Consider the following 21,653-nt stretch of genomic DNA (forward strand, 5'->3'; position numbering starts at 1 on the left):
TTTAAGTTTGGAAAGTATTTTTTTATGGTGGAAGTTTGAATAGGTTTAAATGAGAATGAGTCCCTGGTTGCATTACAAAGTTTTGGGATAGTTACAGGTGTGCTAGGATTACACTTGGAGAGAGATGGAATGGAATTTGTAAAGAAAGTGTTGAATTGTTCTGCAATACTGATGGTATTGTTAGTGGTAGAGGGGGTAGAGGTGGAAGTTTGGCCAGGGTGTATGAGTTTATTTATCACAGATCAAAATTTAGGGAGGGGGGGGTTGTTGAGCTGCTGGTGCTGTAAATTGGTAAAGTAAGTTTTTTTGTCTAGTTTGACTTGTGACTTGGCTTTATTATGAATTTGTTTAAATAGATCATGGTTAACTTTGATTTTTGGTGGAGAGCTAGAGTGACCAAGCTTTGTCTCTTTTTTAGAGTAGAGTTTGGGTGGTTTTTGTTAGCCAGGGAGTTAGATTTTATTCTATTCGATCTACAAGTAGATAATCTATTTAGTACCTCAAGGAAGGTACATATATATATATATATATATATATATATATATATATATATATATATATATATATATAGATCCCTATCACAACACCGACACACCACAAACCCGACACCCAAACAACCAACACCAAAAGACCGAAAACGCACAAAACCGACAACTCACAAAACCGAACACCATAACACCAACACCCAAAACACCGACACACAAAATGTAAACTACACATTACACACAACTATACATGCACTAACCGTAACCCAAACCCTAAGGTCCGACACCGCAGCACACTTACCCTACCCGCACCCTAACCCTAACTCACTTAACCTGCCACTAAACCTAAAGTTCGTCACTATCGCACACTTACCCTACCCGCACCCTAACCCTAACTTACTTAACCCGCCCTTAAACCTAAACTCCATCACTATCGCACACTTACCTTACCCGCACCCTAAGTCCAACACTACTGCACACTCACCTTTCCTGCACCCTAACCCTAAATCCCTCACTATCTCACACTTACCCGTCCGTTCCCTAATGCTAAATCCCTCACTATCACACACTTACCGACTCGCGCTCACACGTTGCCCATGTCGGTGTTTCGGCTGTCGGGATTTCACATTGTCGATCATCTCTCTTGTCGGTCTTCTCTCGTCGGTCTTCTGAGCGTCAGTGTTTTGGCATGTCGATCAAGTCAAGGGGACCCATAGATATACATATGTATATATATATATATATATATATATATATATATATATATATATATATATATATCACCGTACATCACAGAATGGAGTTATTATATTTATTTAGCAGGGGGTGTAGGGGGACCATAATCATTTTTTTTGTTTTTATTACAAATTGGAAGTTTCAAAACTTCAAGCTTACTATCTTGATCATTTGCGGTTCAAAGTTTTGAAACTTCAAGCTTGTAAATGTTATATATATATATATATATATATATATATATATATATATATATATATATATATATGAGTGTATGTGTGTGGATAATATGTTCATATCACAGCATCTGACTGCAACTCTAGTATTATTAATGGGTTTTCAAGACAATTTTAGTCTAATGGCCATGTATGGTTTGCTAATAGCCATCCAGTTCACTTTGAATATATTTGAGAACAATCATGCCATCATGCAGGTTTCATTTAAAGGAATTATAAAATCATATTATTTAACCTGCAGAGGAGGTATATTCCGCAGGAGGAGGTGGCACTGGCTAATAAATCTCTTTCCATCACATTCTCTTTATCTTCTGATGAAGGTTTATGTCTCAGATTCGAGTGTTAGCTGAGCTGTCTTACTGAGATGAATGAGGCCAATGTCCACCGGACATATAACAGAGTGATAAACAAAGCATACTGTAGGACATAATACTGAATATACAACACTGAAATGTCAAAATGCTAACATTTGAAAATGTTGAAATCAGAATACTTACTCCCCTGCATGTGTAGAGGGCTGGACTTGCCCCTCCAGTAGGGCCCATGTTAGCACTTGTTTTTGGTTTTCACTAAAAGGGAGTGATATTTTGTGCACTAGTGTTGTGTACTCAGTAAATAAACCTAGTTACATCAGAGTTCAAAATCATAGAAATATTTAAAACAACATTGTAGGACAGTCTCAGATAAATAAAGAAAAGCATCTAAATTAAGCTCAGCTCTATTCCTGATGATATCTAAAACAAGGAGTGAGAAGGTCAAACTGAAAAAAACAATCAGTAAAAAATAAATGAAAACTCTAGCCAAGCTAGAACTTACAATGAGTGACCTCCTAAACCTTCTGTGACAGAGGCACATGGGATATATGCAAATGACCCCTATGAACATCAGGTGTTTTAGCTATATGGCGATTATGACTGCCCATGACTTTTACGTTTGAAGTCATTTTAATGGACAATCTCAGGCCAATAAAGCCAAACCCCACTAGCTATGGATATGCATATTCGGCCTTGTTATGACCTCATCAGCATAGCACAAGCAGTGTGTTTGAGTAAGCATAAGAAACACGGGGTTGTTATACCCAGCTGATGTCCATTATGATTAGGGTGACTGCAAAATATCCCAACTAACAAAATTAAAACAAAGAGTGAGAAAGTCACACTGAAAAAACAGTCAGTAATGACAGAGGCACATGGGATATATTGGAGGACATTCATTGGAAGTTCTAGCTTGGCTAGAGTTTTCATTTAGTTTTTACTGATTGGTTTTTCAGTGTGACCTTCTCACTCTTTGTTTTAATTTGTTAGTTGGGATATTTTGCAGTCACCCTAATCATAATGGGCATCAGCTGGGTATAACAACCCTCTGTTTCTTATGCTTAGTCAAACACTCTGCTTGTGCTATGCTGACAAGGTCATAACAAGGCTGAAATATGCATATCTATAGCTAGTGGGGTTTGGTTTTATTGGCCTAAAATTGCCCATTGAAACAATTTCAAACGTAAAAGTCATGGGCAATCAGAATCGCCATACAGCTGAAACACCTGATGTTCATAGGTGTCATTTGCATATATCCCATGTGCCTCTGTCACAAGGTTTTGGAGGTCACTCATTGTAAGTTCTAGCTTGGCTTGAGTTTTCATTTAGTTTTTACTGACTTTATCTAAAAGAAATTACTGTACACTAGTTAACTTACTATTACAGCAAGGCAAGTGTGGTGAATTGGTTTTCCAGCCGAAGTTGTCAGGTCAAAGACAAAATATAAAATGCTATCTCTCTCTCTCTGAGTGTTCTTAAATTAATATCTCAGATATTGCTGCTGGGATACTTGCAGCATGACATCACTTCTTATCATCTGACTATCCCAGGTGATAAGCCCCACTGCAAATGGCAGCAGTTAGCTTCTCTCTGTGAAAATATATAGACCTCAGATATTTTGGCAAATGGAGGTCATAAAATAATTTACATTCCTCCACACTTAAAGGCAATACAAAAAACTTTTCTAGTACAGACATTCTGTCTCCTGTTGACTGAAATAGAAAAATAATATCCTTTTATCACATGGATACAAAGCAATTCAAGTTTTCAGCTATTCTTCTAAAGTTAACTTCCTGTGTTTCAGTCTCCATTGTTGTTAAAATATATACATCTAAACAGTTACAATAGTGTATATACAGTTCTGCTCAATACTTTACAAAATATCTCTTCAGCACACGTCTGTACAATATGACATACAGTTCTAATACATCTGTAACACAAGCATATGAATCATGTTGATATTCACAAATGACACACAACCATTTACAAAATTACAGACAGCTGTGCTGGCAGTATATCCTTCTATCACACTTCTATATAAATCATATTAATATTCACAAATGACATATAATTATTTACAAGAATCCGGATAGCGGGGCTGGCAGTATCTCTTTTGTTACAGTCAGAATTATGATTTCAATATACCACTCTTCAGTAACTTATCATGTACCAGGGATGATACCATTTGTGGATCTTGATAAAATGCCTTTGGCTACTAATTGTACTAAATAAAAGGATATTCTTACAACAATTGCCACATGATGATCAAACAGAAGGAATTGTCAATCATTATATAAAGGCATTGTTCCTAGATCTAGAGATTACATTGTCCCTCTTTACTCAAGCTTCATGAGGCCAGTCATTGAATATAATGCCTCCTTTGACATGTGTCCGTCCACACACATTCAACAACTGGAATACCCACAGAGATACCTTACCAAAAGGATACAAGGGCTAAATAACAGGGCCAAATTAAATCCCTATCACTTTAATCAGTATTGTACAGACTACTAAGAGGTGAGTAGTGTCTGTCATACAAGGCATCCTCTGAGCCATTACTGATTGATTTACTTCATAGCTGCAAGTCCAATGTTATCAGAAATATTTGATCTAGGGATCTAAACCTCTTCTGCAACATCAGTATAACAGTTAGGAGGGGCCGGTACATCATGCAGAGGATACTGCTTCTGTAGGACAGACTCCCCATCTACATAAAGCAAAGTCCCTATCCATATTTAGGCACAACTTAGATCTATGGATTTAAGATAGAAAATGTACCCCAGAACTGTCTCCTGTACTACTAAAGGAGATTGACAGCTCCTAAATGCTTTATCCCATGCACAGTTCCCCTCAAATTATCTATGATATGATGCTAATTATTCTCATTAGAGGTAATGTATACTTATTCACCATGAAATGGATAAGGCTAAACTATAACCAAATGGGAGAGGTTATTTTGATCACAAAAAGCAAAATTGGTAGGCATAAAATGGTCCACGAGAGCAGCTAGCCTAGTACCTAACTATGAGCCTATGAACCTATAAAATGTCCAAGTCTTTAACTACCTTTTCATTTTGTAGTGGTGTATCTTGTAAGGGTGTAAATTATAGATTATCTCTGTTTTCCAAATGAAACAATGCTGTGCTGTTTAGCAATCAATATAAGGCCATGCCATTGAAGGACTAAAGTTCAATATTCATTTATTTAGCTGCAAAATTTTTGACATTTAGAAAAGCATCTACCCACATATCCAGAACATTGTATGTTTTGACTATGGAAAATACATTATTGTCATCTACTGTTATTATACTATTATAATGTACTGTTGCGTTGGCACAAAGCTGGTTAAAGAATCTTAAGCTAGGAATGTCTGCTAATCTTAATGTTTTCTAATATGTTTTATGTTCTAGTAGAATGTAGAGATTAAATGAACGTACTTTCTTGTGCCCTGAGTTAGACTTGCAGACTACAGATGAAGGCAGTGTTTTTCCCTTTGATCACCTCAGTTCCATTAAATGGCTATGTTGTTAGTGTATCTTTACAAAGAAAGGAAATCATATTGAGTCCTATTTCCTTCTAGCTAGGAAAAGGAGAGTGAGCCCTGACTCCCCTCCAACAGAATCAATGTTAGTTTCTATTTCCCAGTTAAGATGAGGTGGAACTCTGCCACTGATTTCTGAATTTAGTGTGGATCAACAACATGCCAGGTTAATGATCTGACACAAAGATGGCCTTGTCTGGCATAAGTAATATTTATAAGCCTTTTCTGGTAATGTTACCTGGTAGATCATAAAAATGCCAGTTTCATTAATACAACTTTTAAAAATGGTATCAGCATTCATGCTGTGCCTTACATGTGTTACACTGTAATGAATGCAATGCCTTTTAACTTTTTAATAGACTGTTTGTTCATGGGTCACATCAGTAACTGGGCTTTGCTAACTGGGAGAGCCCCTCAACAAAGTGAAATAAATCAATAATTAAGCAAAGGATGTAAGGTGCCTGATGTTGACAGTGTATGAAATATCATATCCACATTATTTTATTCTTATTAAAGTTGTTTGTAATCATTATCATTATTTTCAAGTTTAGTTGATGAAAGTGATATATTATCCAGACATTATTCATATAATGGATGAATAGCATACAAAGTGAGTAAAATTCTTCCAGATTAAATACACTTGGCTTCAAACAAATTACCTATGGATAGCATTCAAGAAAAATCAAAGTACCAAAGACAAGATGATTGTGCCAAGTATTTATATTAACTCCAGTGAGGGTTTTTATGAGGAACGTTACTGAACAATGTAAGACAAATATCAGAACAATGGAAATTGGCTAAAAAGAACTTCTATATTATAAATATATATATATATATGGATTCCAATTACAAGAATGAACGTTCACTACTTCGAACTTGTAATAGGAAGCCACACTTCTGCGAAAGTTCACTTTAACGAAAGTGAACTTTTAAGTAAGTGCACTTCACCGAAAACACTGCAGCACAGTGGAGGACATTAAAAACAAGCTATGTCCTCCACTATAGTGCGATAGTCATGGACCTTATGGTTAGGGCATGGGTTAGGGTAAGGGGATAGTTAGTAAAGCTATCCCCTTACCCTTACTCATGCCCTAACCCTAAGGTTCGTGACTATCACACCATAGTGGAGTACATTGCTATGTCCTTCACTGCTCTGCAGTCATTACGGACCTTAGGGTTAGGGCACGGGTCATGTTAAGCAGGCTATCCCCTTACTATGACCCGTGCCCTAACCCTAAGGTCTGTGAGTACTGCATGGAAGTTCAGTACAACACCCATTCGGTGTACTGAACTTTGCGTAAGTGCACTTTTTAGTGAAAATTCGATCTAGTGTATGGAACCCATATATATATATATATATATATATATATATATATATATATATATATATATATATAGAGAGAGAGAGAGAAAGAGATTGATAGATACACACAAATTACAAACAACCATTTGTGTAAATGAGACACTGGAGCAACAGATAAGTAGAATTATACACACAGCACCATCCAGCTTAACAGTCAACAGCAACAAAAATTCAGACCACAAATGAAATATCCAAAATCAGGTTTAATAGTAGAACAACTGGTAAAAACAGTAACTATGGCTAGCGCTTTCGTGGTCTCAAACACCACTTCTTCAGACCTTCATAAAAAATTCTTTACTCTAACACACCTTCTTTTAAAATAATTCATACAGTCGTGAACCTATAAGCAAGCTCACTCAATTAAACCCAGCTTCCAAGTGTTTAAACCTTGCCTGTCCAACGCTTTAAATTACATTTGCTCAAGCAACTACATATATACACATGCTCCATAATCTCATCTGTCCCTTAAAATTGTTCCTAAAAATAAAAACATTCCTATAAATGCTATTATAATATTATAACATTCAACATAGCTTGAAACATTCATTGTTACATAAAAAACATTTATGAAAACTTAACTATAAAAATCCATACTATTTATTTGAACAGACTTCTATTCTTTAAAATGGGTTGTATTGGAGTTCTATCATTCAACCCTTTTCTCCCGTCTGCCCTTAATCTAATTATACAACATGTCTCTGAGGTCTCAGTGGTGTTTCTAATACCCCCACCTCTTTCATTTTCATGAACTTGTTTTATCACTGTAAATTCAAAAACATGGGTTTGATCTGTAGCTAATACATGTTTTGCCAGTGCATTAGTTTCAGTGCCCTTCCTTATGTGCTGTAAATGCTCACGTATACGATACCTTGATTTTCTATTCGTCTTACCTACATAAAAAGGATGGGCATCCCTTGCACCTGGCCAGATAAACAATGTTTTCACTATTACAATCTGTTAGTACATGAAACACAAATCTTTGTCCTGAATCTGGATGTATAAAAACATTATTTTCCAATATATACTGGCACTGATTACAATTCTTACATGGGTACATGCCCTCATTCCTATCTCTCCTTTGTCCTGGTGTCTTGCCCGCAGATGAATAACAAAGCATCTGTTTCAAAGATCTTTTATTCTTAAACTGGAAACTAGGTTTGTCACCTACTATATTTCTTATTTCTTCATCCTGAGTAAGGATGGGCCAGAACTTTCTCACTGTTTCTGTTACCACCCCCACATTACTACAGTAATGTATAGGTACCCGCATTTTATTGGTTAGGGGCGTCTTACTCTTAACATCATTCCTATTTCTATTAGTTGAAAAGTATAGCTTGCCCCTGTCCAACCTTTACATCTTCATATCCTTAAAGGTATCAGCTACCTTGTTGCTAGCATAGCCCCTTTCCCTCAATTTATTATCCAGGGTTAGTAGCTTTTCTCTAAACCTATCCTCATCCGTTGTTAACCTTGAGGTCCTAAGGACCTGTCCTTTCACTATATTATCAAATATATACCCTGGGTGCATGCTTTTCTATGCAAAAGAGTGTTTCTATGACACTCCTTCCTATATATACTTGTCTGGAATTTCCATGCATCATCTCTCAAAATGCTCACATCAAGAAAATCAATTCTAGAATTTGAGTGTTGCATGTCAAATTTTAAAAACGATGTACTTGTGTTCACTTTTTTGGAAAAACCTTTCCAGCTCTGCCTCTTCCCCCTTCCATAACAGAAAGAGGTCGTCCACAAACCTCCTGTAAAATATCATCTATTTCCACTCAGTTATTTTAACAGATTGTTCATTCTCCCATAAGGCCATTAATAAATTTGCATAACTGTTGGTACTAGACGTGCCCATGGCCACCCCCTTCCTCTGCAAGTATATTTGGTGGTTAAACAACATAACATTATTACATAATGTTATGTCCATCAACATACATATCAAATCTATTTGAACATGGGTACAAGTGCCATCCTGAATAAGATATTCCCTTAACATCTCAAGACCTTCTTCATTAGGAATGGAGGTAAATAGGGAGTGAGCATCCATTGTTACCATAAGTAATGGAATTTCTGTTAAATCTATCTCTTCTAGAAACTCACACAAGTCCTGCAGAAACTGCTTAGAATCCTTTAAAATGTTCTCATTTTTATCCACCATGGGTCTAAACATTTTTTCTACATAAATAGACAATGGCTCGGTAATCCAATTTCTCCCCGATACTATAGTCCTTAAAGGAGGCCTAACAGGATCTTTGTGGATCTTAGTTATTCCTCTAATAACTGGTATAAGGGGGTTAGGCATCTGAAAATAATCATAAAGTTGTTTATCTATAACACCTTCTAAATGGCTGTCATATAACATTGTTTCTACATTTGTTATTAACTGGTGCAATTCCTTCCCATCTATCAACTTATACACATTCTCTTCATCTAACATATTCTGCATGGTTGAATTATAGTAGCTAGTGTCCATTACTACCACTGGCCCTCCCTTATCTGCTGACTTTATAGTTATTGATTCATCTTGTTTTAATATTATGCTTCTTATTATGACTACTTTCTAGTTCCAGTTTATCAAAAACATCATTTTCACACAGCTTTATAAACATTTCAACTAATGGATGACTTGGTGGCATAAACACACTAGGTTTTTTAAAACTTTGTTTCTGCACTTTATCCCCACCATCTTTAAATAACATCCTTAGTAAAACATTTCTATTAAACATTTTTAAGTCCAATATAGTTTCTGTTACCTCTAGGGGCTGTGAGGGTATGAACGAAAGACCCTTACCTAAAAGGGAATACTCATCCCTCATCAGCACCCTTGAGGAAATGTTCCACACTAGCGATTGTCCCTCCATGGGTGTTTCAACCCTATTGGTGACCCCTGTGAATATTTCCTTTTCTTTCGGCTGCTGGACCAACCTTGTTGCTCGAACTGTTTCTCCAGTCGTATAGAAAGTGTTGGAAAAACCTGGCCATGCTCATCTTGGCCTTGTATAACTTTAACCTGCTCATCTGTTCTCCCATTTAAAATAGAAAGTTCATTTTCTTGCTGCAAAATGCTGCTTTCTCTCAAAGAATGATTATAGGTTCATAGGTTCATAGGTTCATACTAGGCTATCTGCCCTGGGGCAATTATAAGCCTAGCCCGATTCTGTATGGCTTACGCCACCCCTTGATTATGTGGCTTAGCTCTCATTTCCACAGGTGTGGGCTTCTCTATCAGCACGGCTTGAGGTGCATTTTCTTCCATTTTTGCGCCTTGCCTTTCCTCCTCAGTCAACTGATTATTTTCCACTGAAATGACCGGCCTGTCATTTCGCCCCACTTCTGATGTCATTTGCTGTTTTAAGGTGGAATCGCCATCTTCTATAGTATGGTTATGCGATCTAGGCCATACAAATACATGGCCCATCTTAAAATCCCAAATATCTCTCTCTAATGTGTTGAACTTCTGCCCCAGCAATTTGTTCTTATACACATTAACAGAATCCAGCAAGACATCCAATTTTTCTTTGACCAGCTCTATCGGATACACCATAAGTAAATCCTGCTCCTTCTTATATATTTCTGCTGAGATTTGTGCCTCTTCTTTTACACCATACTCAATCAATTAATGCATGTAGTTAAATCCTATTTCCAGATTTAACTGCTGCCAATGTGAGAGTAGTTCTAGTTGTCATTCTGCCTGTGTTGGCATTTTTAATATTCTCAGGCCTCTAGGGATTACTTTATGCTTCAAGCAGGCTTCCATATGGAACCTCTGTGCCTGCAGTCTCTTAAGCTTATATAAAGCATCCTCTATGTTATGTATATCTCTGATCATCATCATTCTCTTTCAGCTTTTCCCGTTAGGGGTCGCCACAGCGGATCATCTCTTTCCATTTCTTCCTATCCTCTGCATCTTGCTCTGTCACACCAACCACCTGCATGTCCTCTCTCACCACGTTCATAAACCTTATCTTAGGCCTTCCTCTATTCCTCTTACCTGGCAGCTCCATCCTTAGCATCTTTTTCCCAATATACCCATCATCCCTCCTCAGCACATGTCCAAACCAATGCAATCTCGTTTCTCTTGCTTTGTCTCCAAACTGTCCAACATGAGCTGACCCTCTAATATACTGATTCCTAATCCTATCCATCCTAGTCACACCAAGTGCAAATCTTAACATCTTTAACTCAGCCACATCCAGCTCTGACTCCTGCCTTTTTGTCAATGCCACTGTCTCCAACCCATATAACATAGCTGGTCTCACTACCCTCTTGTAGACCTTCCCTTTCACTCTTACTGGTACCCATCTGTCACAAATCACTCCTGACACTCTTCTCCACCCATTCCACCCTGCCTGTACTCTCTTCTTCACCTCTCTTCCACACTCACCATTACTCTGAACTGTTGATCCCAAGTACTTAAACTCGTCCACCTTTACCAACTCTACTCCCTGCATCCTCACCATTCCTCTACCCTTCCTCTCATTCACACACATATATTCTGTCTTAGTCCTGCTGACCTTCATTCCTCTCTTCTCTAGAGCATATCTCCACCTCTCCAGAGTCTCCTCAACCTGATTCCTACACTCACTACAGATCACAATGTCATCTGCAAACATCATAGTCCACGGGGCCTCCTGTCTGATCTCGTCTGTCAACCTGTCCATCACCACTGCAAATAAGAAAGGACTCAGAGCTGATCCTTGATGTAATCCCACCTCCTGTATATCTCTGATAACTGTGTATAGTCTATATCGGGTAGTACATTTCCGCTATTACTACCTAAAAAAGTTTTGTTTAATAGAGGATTAACTTCTCTTAGCATACATTCAGCTATCCGTTTATAACCATCATAATGATCTTTCATACCTGGATTATAGTCCAGTTCCACATTATGTCCTTTTATGTTTTCCAAAAAAGCATTTCCAATATGCCTATCATCAGCCATTGTCACAAGTAGCCAGATGAAAAATAAAAACAAAGTATATACACACAAAGTCCAAACAGCCACTTCTGTAAATGAGACGCTGGAGCAACAGATAAGTAGAATTATACACACAGCACCATCCAGCGTAACAGCCAACAGCAACGAAAATTCAGACCACTGCTGAAATATCCAAAAGCAGGTTTAATAGTAGAGCAACTGGTAAAAGCAGTAACTATGGCTAGCACTTTTGTGTTCTCAAACACCACATATTCAGACCTTCATAAAAAATTCTTTACTCTAACGCACCTTCTTTTAAACCAGTTCATACAGTCATGAACCTATAAGCAAGCTCACTCAATTAAACCCAGCTTCCAAGTGTTTAACCCTTGCCTGTCCAATGCTTTAAATTACATTTGCTCAAGCAACTACATATATACACATGCTCCATAATTTCATGACAAATATCAGAACAATGGAAATTGGTTAAAGTACTTCTATAGTATAAATATATATATATATATATATATATATATATATATATATATATACGCACACACACATACATATATACATGCACAAATGCGCACACACACACATGCATACACACAAACACACACACACACACACACACACACACACACACACACACACACACACACACACACACACACACACACACACACACACACACACACACACACATCCCAAACACCTACATATAAGATATCTATGGAAAATGCTCCTGACCTGAAATCAGTAGTAATGAAATGCCTGTGTTACCAAACTCAAAGCCATGCTGGCAAAGGATGGTGGACTGAGTACAAGAAGCAGTGAAAGTAATTCTTACAGCACAAACTAGGTTTTCACAATATCAAAAAATCTAGGCCAGATTAAGCATGTTATCAAGTGCTTAAATATCAAAAACCTGCATTCTAAGAAGGAGGATAAGACCAAGGGTGCACCTTTATCACTCTAACCAAGATAATTAGTTTGTATTCAAAATGTGACATTACTGTAAGCATATACAGCAAACTAATTGCAAAATAAATGCATTCATCTCCATTGTCATTAGTTATTTAGTTCAGGAAATAGTGAATTAGACTTATTATGACTGTGTATGTAGAAAAGTACATTTTCTTCTGAAATGAAAGGCATATAGAGATATGCATCATTGTGAAATATTAGAATTTTGCAGCAATGTCATGCAAAACTTTTTTTTTTTTTTTTTTGCTGGTCAAATGGGCATTATTTTCAAAGGGTGTTAGAATGTTAGAAAAACACATTTAGGAAAGAACACAGAAACGTGCCTGATTCATTTAAAATTTTTGCAAATGGTGAAAATATAATCACAATGAAAGAACTGCAGCAGAAACTCAATTCACTGTAAACAAATGTAGACTAGTGCTTTTTCCCATGGAACTATGAATAATTTCTTCAGAGAATATATTACTGTAAAAAAGATCAAATGACAAAAGCATTTACACTGAAATGGCTAATTAAACATGGAGCATAAAGTCATGTATAAAAAGAAGCTTCTATCAAAATCTTTCATAAGACTGTAATTTAACGCATGCCATGCACCTTAAATAGATTAATAAATGTATGTAAAACAGGGCTCTAAATATCAGTAATTCAGAGATGTAGATTTTTAAAACATGCTTAATATTAAGGCTACCTTTTCACCTGGATTGATGAAATATATTACGTCGTGCCTGCCAGTACTGTTCCTGCCACTCTAAGTGCATATCCAGATCACTGCAATTATTAGCATCACACCTTTGTAAAACATGTAATTAAAATGTTTTAATGCTACTGTAGACGTCAATATACTATAAAAGAGTGTGTTGTTCTGTCTTTACTTTTTATATCGACTAATATTCATATGAACTTGTTCTTAAAAAAAAAATAAAATATAATAAAATAAAAAAGACATTTTACCAGTTTATGAACACAGGCAAGATCTACATTGGGCTTTGTAAACAGAACAGGTAAACCTTTTATCAGCCCTTAAGACCTTATGGGGTAAAGGATCAATCACATAAGTGATGTATTTGTAGTGCCTACACAAGCCTGCAGCTAAAGGGAAGCATTAGATTTATCAGTATCAATGTCTTTCCTTAGAACCAGACTGAAAAAATCTTTTTAAATCACTTGCTTTCTTGTAAGAAATGCGAGTTTAGAATTTGTAGCTTTGTTCGTCCATTCCTTTGGTTGGCGCAGTGCTGCAGTAGTTAACGTTATTGCCTCATAACAAGAGGTTCTCCAGTTCAATTCTCAGCTGGGGTGCCTTTTGTGCGGAGTCTGCATGTCCTCTCTGCATTCCCATGGGTTTCCTCTGGGTACTCCAGTTTCCTCCCATATTCAAAGACATGCATCTGGACCGTTTCTCCCCGGGCCTCCGCTGAAAATAGGATCTGTTCTAGTCAGACTTTCCCGGTTAACAATGATAAATAAATAAAATAAAATTATCCTTAATTATATTCCAATTTGATGGAATAATTAACTCTTGAATTCACTGGACCTGAACATGGAAGTATTATTCAGAGCTGTGGCAAAAATGTTATTTCTACCAGGGACTCATCCTGGAAGGTTAAATATACCGACATCCGTAAATGGTTAAAAACTGCCTCGCTTCCATTACAGACTTCTACTTTGTCATTAAAGAGTCTGGTGGATAATCCTTCACAGAAAATAAACCTGTAAGCAACTCCACTCTGAGAAGAAATACTTGGTCATCAGAGGGGAAGCGTGAATATCTGCCTAGCTTACATTTTTCTGTTTTGTTTCTGTTAATATGCTATTGATACTTGCTGTGATGTATCAGATAATTATTACCATTGGCCTTGTTTTAAAAACAATATCTGACTTTAAGATGGGGTTATTCAAATATTTATATCCTGTTATATTAAAGGGACTTCTCACTATTCTTACCTCCATAATTCTTTTATTGTTGTAATGCCTCATTGTATGGTATTACCATAATCATTTCATTTTTTCTTTTTTTTCATTGTTTGAAACTCTGCTTCCATGTAATTCTCTATAGAATGTCCTCTGACCTTTAACATTGTGTATGGGATTCCACCCAATCTGTGAAAACTCTTTTGAGAACTGGAGTGTTTTTCTAGTAGTAGCATTAATGTCTACATTGTTGTTTGACATTTTGATTTTGGAGTTCTAAGCTCTTAGAAGGATGACCCTTAATTTGAGCTCAGCAGGAAGCTCCGTCGACAGTGATGATAATGAGGTAGTCTGATTTCCTCCAATACTTACAGAAAGGCATTTGGGAAATTAGGAACAGCATGGGTTCTGCGAGGATATAATGAATTTCTTTTGGTGCTGATTATTATATGAAATATATGTATTTTTAACACCCATGCCCAATGTATTATACTTCTTGTAGAGTTTTCTCCCCGGACTTCCACTGAAAATGTGTCCTTGACCCAGTGGACTTTCCCAGTCAACAAATGTCAATAAATACATAAATAAATAAATAGATAAGTAAATAAATAAATAAAATTAATTTTGAGATTGTATGTACTGTCACTGTTTGGTCCTAGCAGTGCATTGTTATTTTTTAATGTTTTGAGTAACAGCAATAAGTGCATGGATAAAGCCTTTTTGTTTGGTATGTGGGGAGGAAGTTAATGAATGGCATAGATCTGAATGGAAATTGTCTATGAATATGAAATTGGGAATGAGCACTGTAGTGACCATCACTGAAAGTGTGCCTTACACATTCTTACACATGCACGCATGCAGGCATGTGCATGCTTACATGCACACACACCCACACTTACACATACACACATGCAGGCATGTGCATGCCTACATGTACACACTCCCACACTTACACATACACACATGCAGACATGTGCATGCTTACATGCACACACACCCACAAAGTTGCTTTTGGCCAAAGGAGTGAAATTTCGTGCATTATTTAAGTTGTTCAGAAAATAATGTGAACTATTTAGTATGGAATTGTAGGACAGGTTTGTGAGGGAACAAAGGCTTATTCCTGAAACTATTTGTAGGGGGATAAAGAGAAGGTGAAGTAATCATGGAGACAAATGAGCTGCAAGAAGCATTAGGCTATCAGCAGTGCAACACACAGATACAACTTACTTCACTATTACACAAACAGCAGCACACAGATACAACTTACTTCACTACTACACAAACAGTAACACACAGATACAACTTACTTCACTACTACACAAACAGCAACACACAGATACAACTTACTTCACTACTACACAAACAGCAACACACAGATACAACTTACTTCACTACTACGCAAACAGCAACACACAGAGACAACTTACTTCACTACTACACAAACAGCAACACACAGATACAACTTACTTCACTACTACACAAACAGCAACACACAGATACAACTTACTTCACTACTACACAAACAGCAACACACAGATACAACTTACTTCACTACTACACAAACAGCAACACTCAGATACAACTTACTTCACTACTACACAAACAGTAACACACAGATACAACTTGCTTCACTACTACACAAGCAGCAACACACAGATACAGCTTACTTCACTACTGCACAAATAGTGACACACAGATACCATGTACTTCAGCACTTCACAAACAGTAACACACAGATACAACTTATGTCACCACTACACAAACAGTACACACAGATATAATGTACTTCACTGCTACACAAACTTAGCAGTAACTCTTTGAAAATACTGTTGTGCAAAGAATAAAACACCCATTTCAATACTGTTCAGATGACACAACTGAATGTGGATGCATTTACATTATCTTTATCATGACACAATTGAAGTTCAATAAGTCCAATACGAGCATGCCTCTGAAAACAGCCTGTCTCACCTCAATATTTCCAGCTCTAGTCTATGATTGTTTTTTCTAAGATGATGGCAAATTGGGGGGTGTAATTTCACAGAAAAATAAGCTTCAGTATTCCAGCAGAAACCAATTTCAGCTACAAAATTAATAATTCCAAGAAAGACAAACACACATAACAGCACTGGTATGAGTAATACTCCTATCACAACACATGTAAAACAAAACAATAATATTTAAAAAATTTGACAAATCACTTTAAAGAAGTTGTTTGTTTTAAAACTGTGCTTGAGCTCGAAACTTAAAAAAAAAAACAATCATCCAAATGCCGTCAAAGCAGACATAATTCCATCCCTCATCCCCACCAAGAAAGCACACCTGACTTGATCACAATACGTTCAAGAGATTTCTGTTAGGTCTAAATAAGAAAATTAACCAAACCAGGTGTGAAAGAAAGAGATATGAAAAAAACAGGGACATGGAGAATGAGCCCAAAAGGGGATGACAAGCAAGCTGTACCAACATTTGATGGCAGAAAGGGAGGTTCCAAAGACAGCTGAACAACAGACAATTTTGTATTTATTTACCATTTGTTTAGCAGGAAAATATGACTTGGAATGAAGCCAATTTTCAGAAGAAGCCTGGGGAGAAACACTCCAGACACATGTCTTTGTAATGTGGGTGGAAACTGGAGCACCTGGAGAAAACCCAAGCGGAGAATCAAACTGGAGGACCTCTTGTGGTAAGGCAACAATGCAACCGCTGTGCTGCTGAATTGAGAAAATAATTACTTCTGATTCCTTCAGGAATGCTACCCCATGTTCTTGGCTATAGATGTAGGCTGAAAATAGTCTAGTAAGAAATCTAAAATTGTAGACTGTATTTTGTGTTTGTTTGCTACATTTAAATTAAGATCTCATTTTTTTATCTTGATTTTTTGTTTTACTTTCTCTTTCAGTCTCTTCTTTCCCTTATATTTTTAGATGTCTGTTACATCCCTTGATTATCTTTCCCACCAAACTTATATTCCCTTTTCCCTTCTTCCAACTGGCCCTAATACCCCCTCTGCAACTACAGTAAGCTCTGTTTTTTTCAATCCCTTATAGTTCCTTCCTATCTTTTGCCTTTAGTCTACTGTCACCTTTTTCTTGGGTTCATATCATATTTTCTACAGCAACAAAATTATTTATTTCTAGTGCTTTTTATTTCTGTCATATATTTCCTGCCTGCTCACACTCCCAGACCACATTAACAACCTTTCTACCTGCCTTCTCTGCATTTCACCTCATTCTTCCTCTCTTAACTCTGTGACATTTCTATATTACACTGTATCATACTCATTTTCTAATCACATGGTAGCAACAACCTTCTTGCCTTACTACAGTCTTCCCATGCCTTTTTGCACTATCAGTCTCCCCATGTCTCTTTTTCTTAACCTCCTTATACATAAATGTATGAATCTTCATCTTCCAATTTCTTCTCTTTGTTAGAGTCCTCTTCCACCAATTTTTCTTCTCCAGGATAGACTATATCAGTGCTTCTCATAACTCTGAATTCTTCTCACCTCCTTGCCCCTTGAAAGAACCAATTTTTATCACCATCATATCTCTTCACTCACCAAACTGCTATATGGTCTCATCCATCAACCTTCTCACCCTCTTTTCACATGTTTTTCCCACCATTGTATTGCTTTCTTCTTCTACTTCTCTGCCACTTATTTAGTTATCCTACAACCCCTAATTCTCCTCATCTGCTTGTCACACCATTACTCCTTCATATTTATTCATACTCTATCCTTTTTCCTTAACTGTTGTACCAACCAGCCCACACTGAAATCTGCTAAAGCTCCTCTCATGGTTGTCAGCCATTAACTGACTATGTTTGATGTCTGCTCATCATTATCCTTGCATTTTTCAAGTGCCTCTCTTTCTACTTGATTATCATGACATAAATAAACCAACTCCTGCATTCCTTCTACCATCTCCTTTCCTGCTATGTATCAAACTAAGTACAGTAAGTTTAGCCCAACCACTTTCCTGTCCCACATTCTATTTTTACATGTTGAGGTCGCCTGCAAGTTCTCCATTTACACTCCTTGTGCTTTCATTCCTTGTTTGGCCTCTCACTTTTCTCCAGACTGTTCTGCCCCAGTCTCTATATTTTTAACTACCATCTTATAGAGCATGCTCTCCAATTCCAGTTTAGTCCTGAACCACTAAATTCCTTCTTCAAAGCCATCAATGCCTGTGCCACATCATTCACTAACAACACATACAGCCATCAAAAATTAATAGGTAAAAATGTCGCTTTTCACTTGCTTCTCAATCTATGCATTTTAATTTCACCTTTTTAGTGGGCACCCATTACCAACATTACATGGTGGTTATCCTTACCTTATCTCCCTACCACTCCTCATTTCAATTGATGACATCCTTTTTATTCAGGCTTTCATTGGTAGACCCTTGTACAGTCTGTATGGCAAATACCTGAAACAGTCTTCCACTTCTGTTTTTTCTAGAACCTGTTCAGCATATGCCAGTCTAAAAACCAAACACTTCTTAATTCAGATAGCCTGACTCTAATAATTATCAGTTCTGCCTTCTCTTCTCTTCTCTTCTCTTCTCTTCTCTTCTCTGTCAAGATAAACTACAGTTCATGATATTTATTTTTCTGTTTATTTTGTTATTGCAAACTTCTGAGTTTAATAACCACAAAAAAAGGAGAAAAACCTCATCAGAAACCACTGAAAACAAAAAATGATCAAGGTAGCTCCCCAATGTGATCAGTATCAACTGTAGTAGTGCAGAAAGCAATACTTAAGTCTCAAACTTATAATAAATATTTAAAAACAACAAATTAAAGTATTGTTATTAATGTGCTGTTATTAAACATTTATTATAATCTTGTGGCTTAAGTATTGCTTTCTGCACACCTACAGTTGATACGGATCACACTGTCAGCTACTTCGATCATTTTTTGGTTCCAGAAATTTCTGAGATTACTATCTTACCTCAGCTATGGTAAGGACATGACTTTACTACACTTCTGTCTCCAACTTATGATGGTATATATTAACTAAATATTGTTTTTCAGACCTGGAACATGTCCATAATGTTCACACTGCAATTTGATTTGGTTTATTGGTTTCCTGAGTTTATTGTAGAATTCTCAACTCAATAGAAAGTGGCTATAAGACAACATGTTTACTGATTAACTGCAGTTGAGTAAAGACTCCCTTACTGTACAACCCGTGTTTTTTTGTTGCCAACATGTTTAATACAAGTCTATATTACAAGACAGAAACTTTACTTAATCGAATAACTAAATATCAGTCTTATAATATCAAAAGATAAAAACCCCAAATGGCCAATTTAATACAGGGAAACACTTCCCTCAGCCTTATGTGGATTATGCCATTTTCTCCAATGTGGGGCGTTCTCAGAGTTGGTATATTTAGTTAGGGGCTGATTTGGGATTAAACGTTTTTTTTTTTTTATGCGGCCAAGGGAAGTGTTTCCCTGCGTTAAATCAGCCGTTCAAGGTTTTTAGCTTTCGCTATTACAAGATTGATCTTTAGTTATTCGATTAACTAAAGTTTCGATCTTGTAATATAGTTCCGTTTAATACTGGTAGTTGAAACATTGGAACATTATGCCAGACAGGGTGAATAAGACCGTAACGACTGTTGCAAGTATATTTCAATGAAGTTATGACTGGGGTTATTTTAACACTATTTTATAGATTATCTTGAGCTTGTAATTTTTATGTGTTTCTTTTGTGTTAATATGGAATTCATCAGTTCCAAGAAAGGGCAGTACTCCTGATCCTCAAAGTGATGAGATTGAAAACGTAAAGATGAAATTAAATGCAAAGCCTCAAATTGCCATATCTAAGAGTGTTTACTTTTTTCAGGATAGAGTGAGTTTGGAGTTAGTATACATAATTAACAGTTGTATGGGAATACATCCATTGTGTTGAGAGGATTCAGGGGGCTGAATCTCTTGAAAAAATACTTTACCAGATTTACAGTGAATTTCAAGATTTACTGCAGTTTTTTCTCATGATCACAATTTTTCATAGCTGTAGGACTTGCAACTATGGATCTCTCATGTTTGAAAAGATGAAGTTATTTAAAAAAGTGATATTCTGTACTGAACAGTCATTATTTGTTTCTGCATTGTGTTGTCCAAATGTCCTTGGGAGCTCACTTTTAGATCATAGTTCCTTTGCTTAAGACCCCAGCTTTGACATGAATGTGCATTTGTTTACTCAATGGTTGTGTACTAACTGTTGCATCAGAACTATTTATAAGATATGTGTCTACATTGGATCTGTATCACTTGTTCAACAAATGCCATTGTCAAAACCCACACAGTCAAGACCCCATGATTGACAATGTAGTTCTTCAACTGTTTTGACTGAGATCATGGTACAATGGGAGTTGGGAAATGCACCATTTTCCCAACTGTACTGCAGTCTTGGAGTTGATCTATACAATTAGCAGCAAGTGTGGGAGGTGCATTGGAGGCTTGACCCCCTGTAAAATCATTGCTTTTATATTGTTTCTGTTGATAAATGAACTGCATTGTTCAATCATGTGGGCTCCTTGATATGGGTTTCAACAATTTCGTTCAGTCAAGTGAAATAGAGCCATATAAGTTAGCTTATAATGCAATGCTATATCGCACACACATTTGCCTACACAGACACACAGACACACAGGTGCAGACACACAGACACACACACAGACACACACACACAGACACACACACACACACACACACACACACACACACACACACACACACACACATTACGGTGCCTTGACATTCAGCAATCCTAAAAAGCTGTCTGCCACAAATGCTTACACAGATGTTTCCTCTTTTTCTTCTAGATCATTACGCAGTTGCCTTGTGGCAGAGCTCTTTACAACTATGATGGCAAAGAACCTGGTGATCTGAAATTCAACAAGGGTGACATCATCATTTTGCGACGAAAAGTTGATGAAAATTGGTACCATGGAGAGCTCAATGGTAACCATGGCTTTTTCCCTGCCAGCTATATCCAGTGTATCAAGCCACTTCCTGAACCTCCACCTCAGGGCAAGGCACTTTATGATTTTGAGGTCAAGGATAAAGACCAAGATAAGGACTGTTTAACATTTGTAAAGGTAATTCACAAAACTTATTTCATTATATTATTCTCAATTCTGC

At 36.8% G+C, this 21,653-nt stretch overlaps 1 protein-coding gene across 1 annotated transcript in view; it reads left to right on the forward strand.

The window, feature by feature from the left end:
• LOC122802353 (E3 ubiquitin-protein ligase SH3RF3-like) overlaps positions 1–21,653 on the forward strand; it is a 2,381,113-nt gene that overhangs the window by 997,862 nt on the left and 1,361,598 nt on the right. Inside the window, exon 4 of the mRNA XM_044071989.1 lies at positions 21,335–21,610. Coding sequence (XP_043927924.1) covers positions 21,335–21,610 — 276 coding nt within the window. The remainder of the gene's footprint in view (positions 1–21,334; positions 21,611–21,653) is intronic.

Source organism: Protopterus annectens, chromosome 5.part0 (genome assembly GCF_019279795.1).
Source record: "Protopterus annectens isolate FY-2018-M chromosome 5.part0, PAN1.0, whole genome shotgun sequence".
Lineage (NCBI taxonomy): Eukaryota > Metazoa > Chordata > Ceratodontiformes > Protopteridae > Protopterus > Protopterus annectens.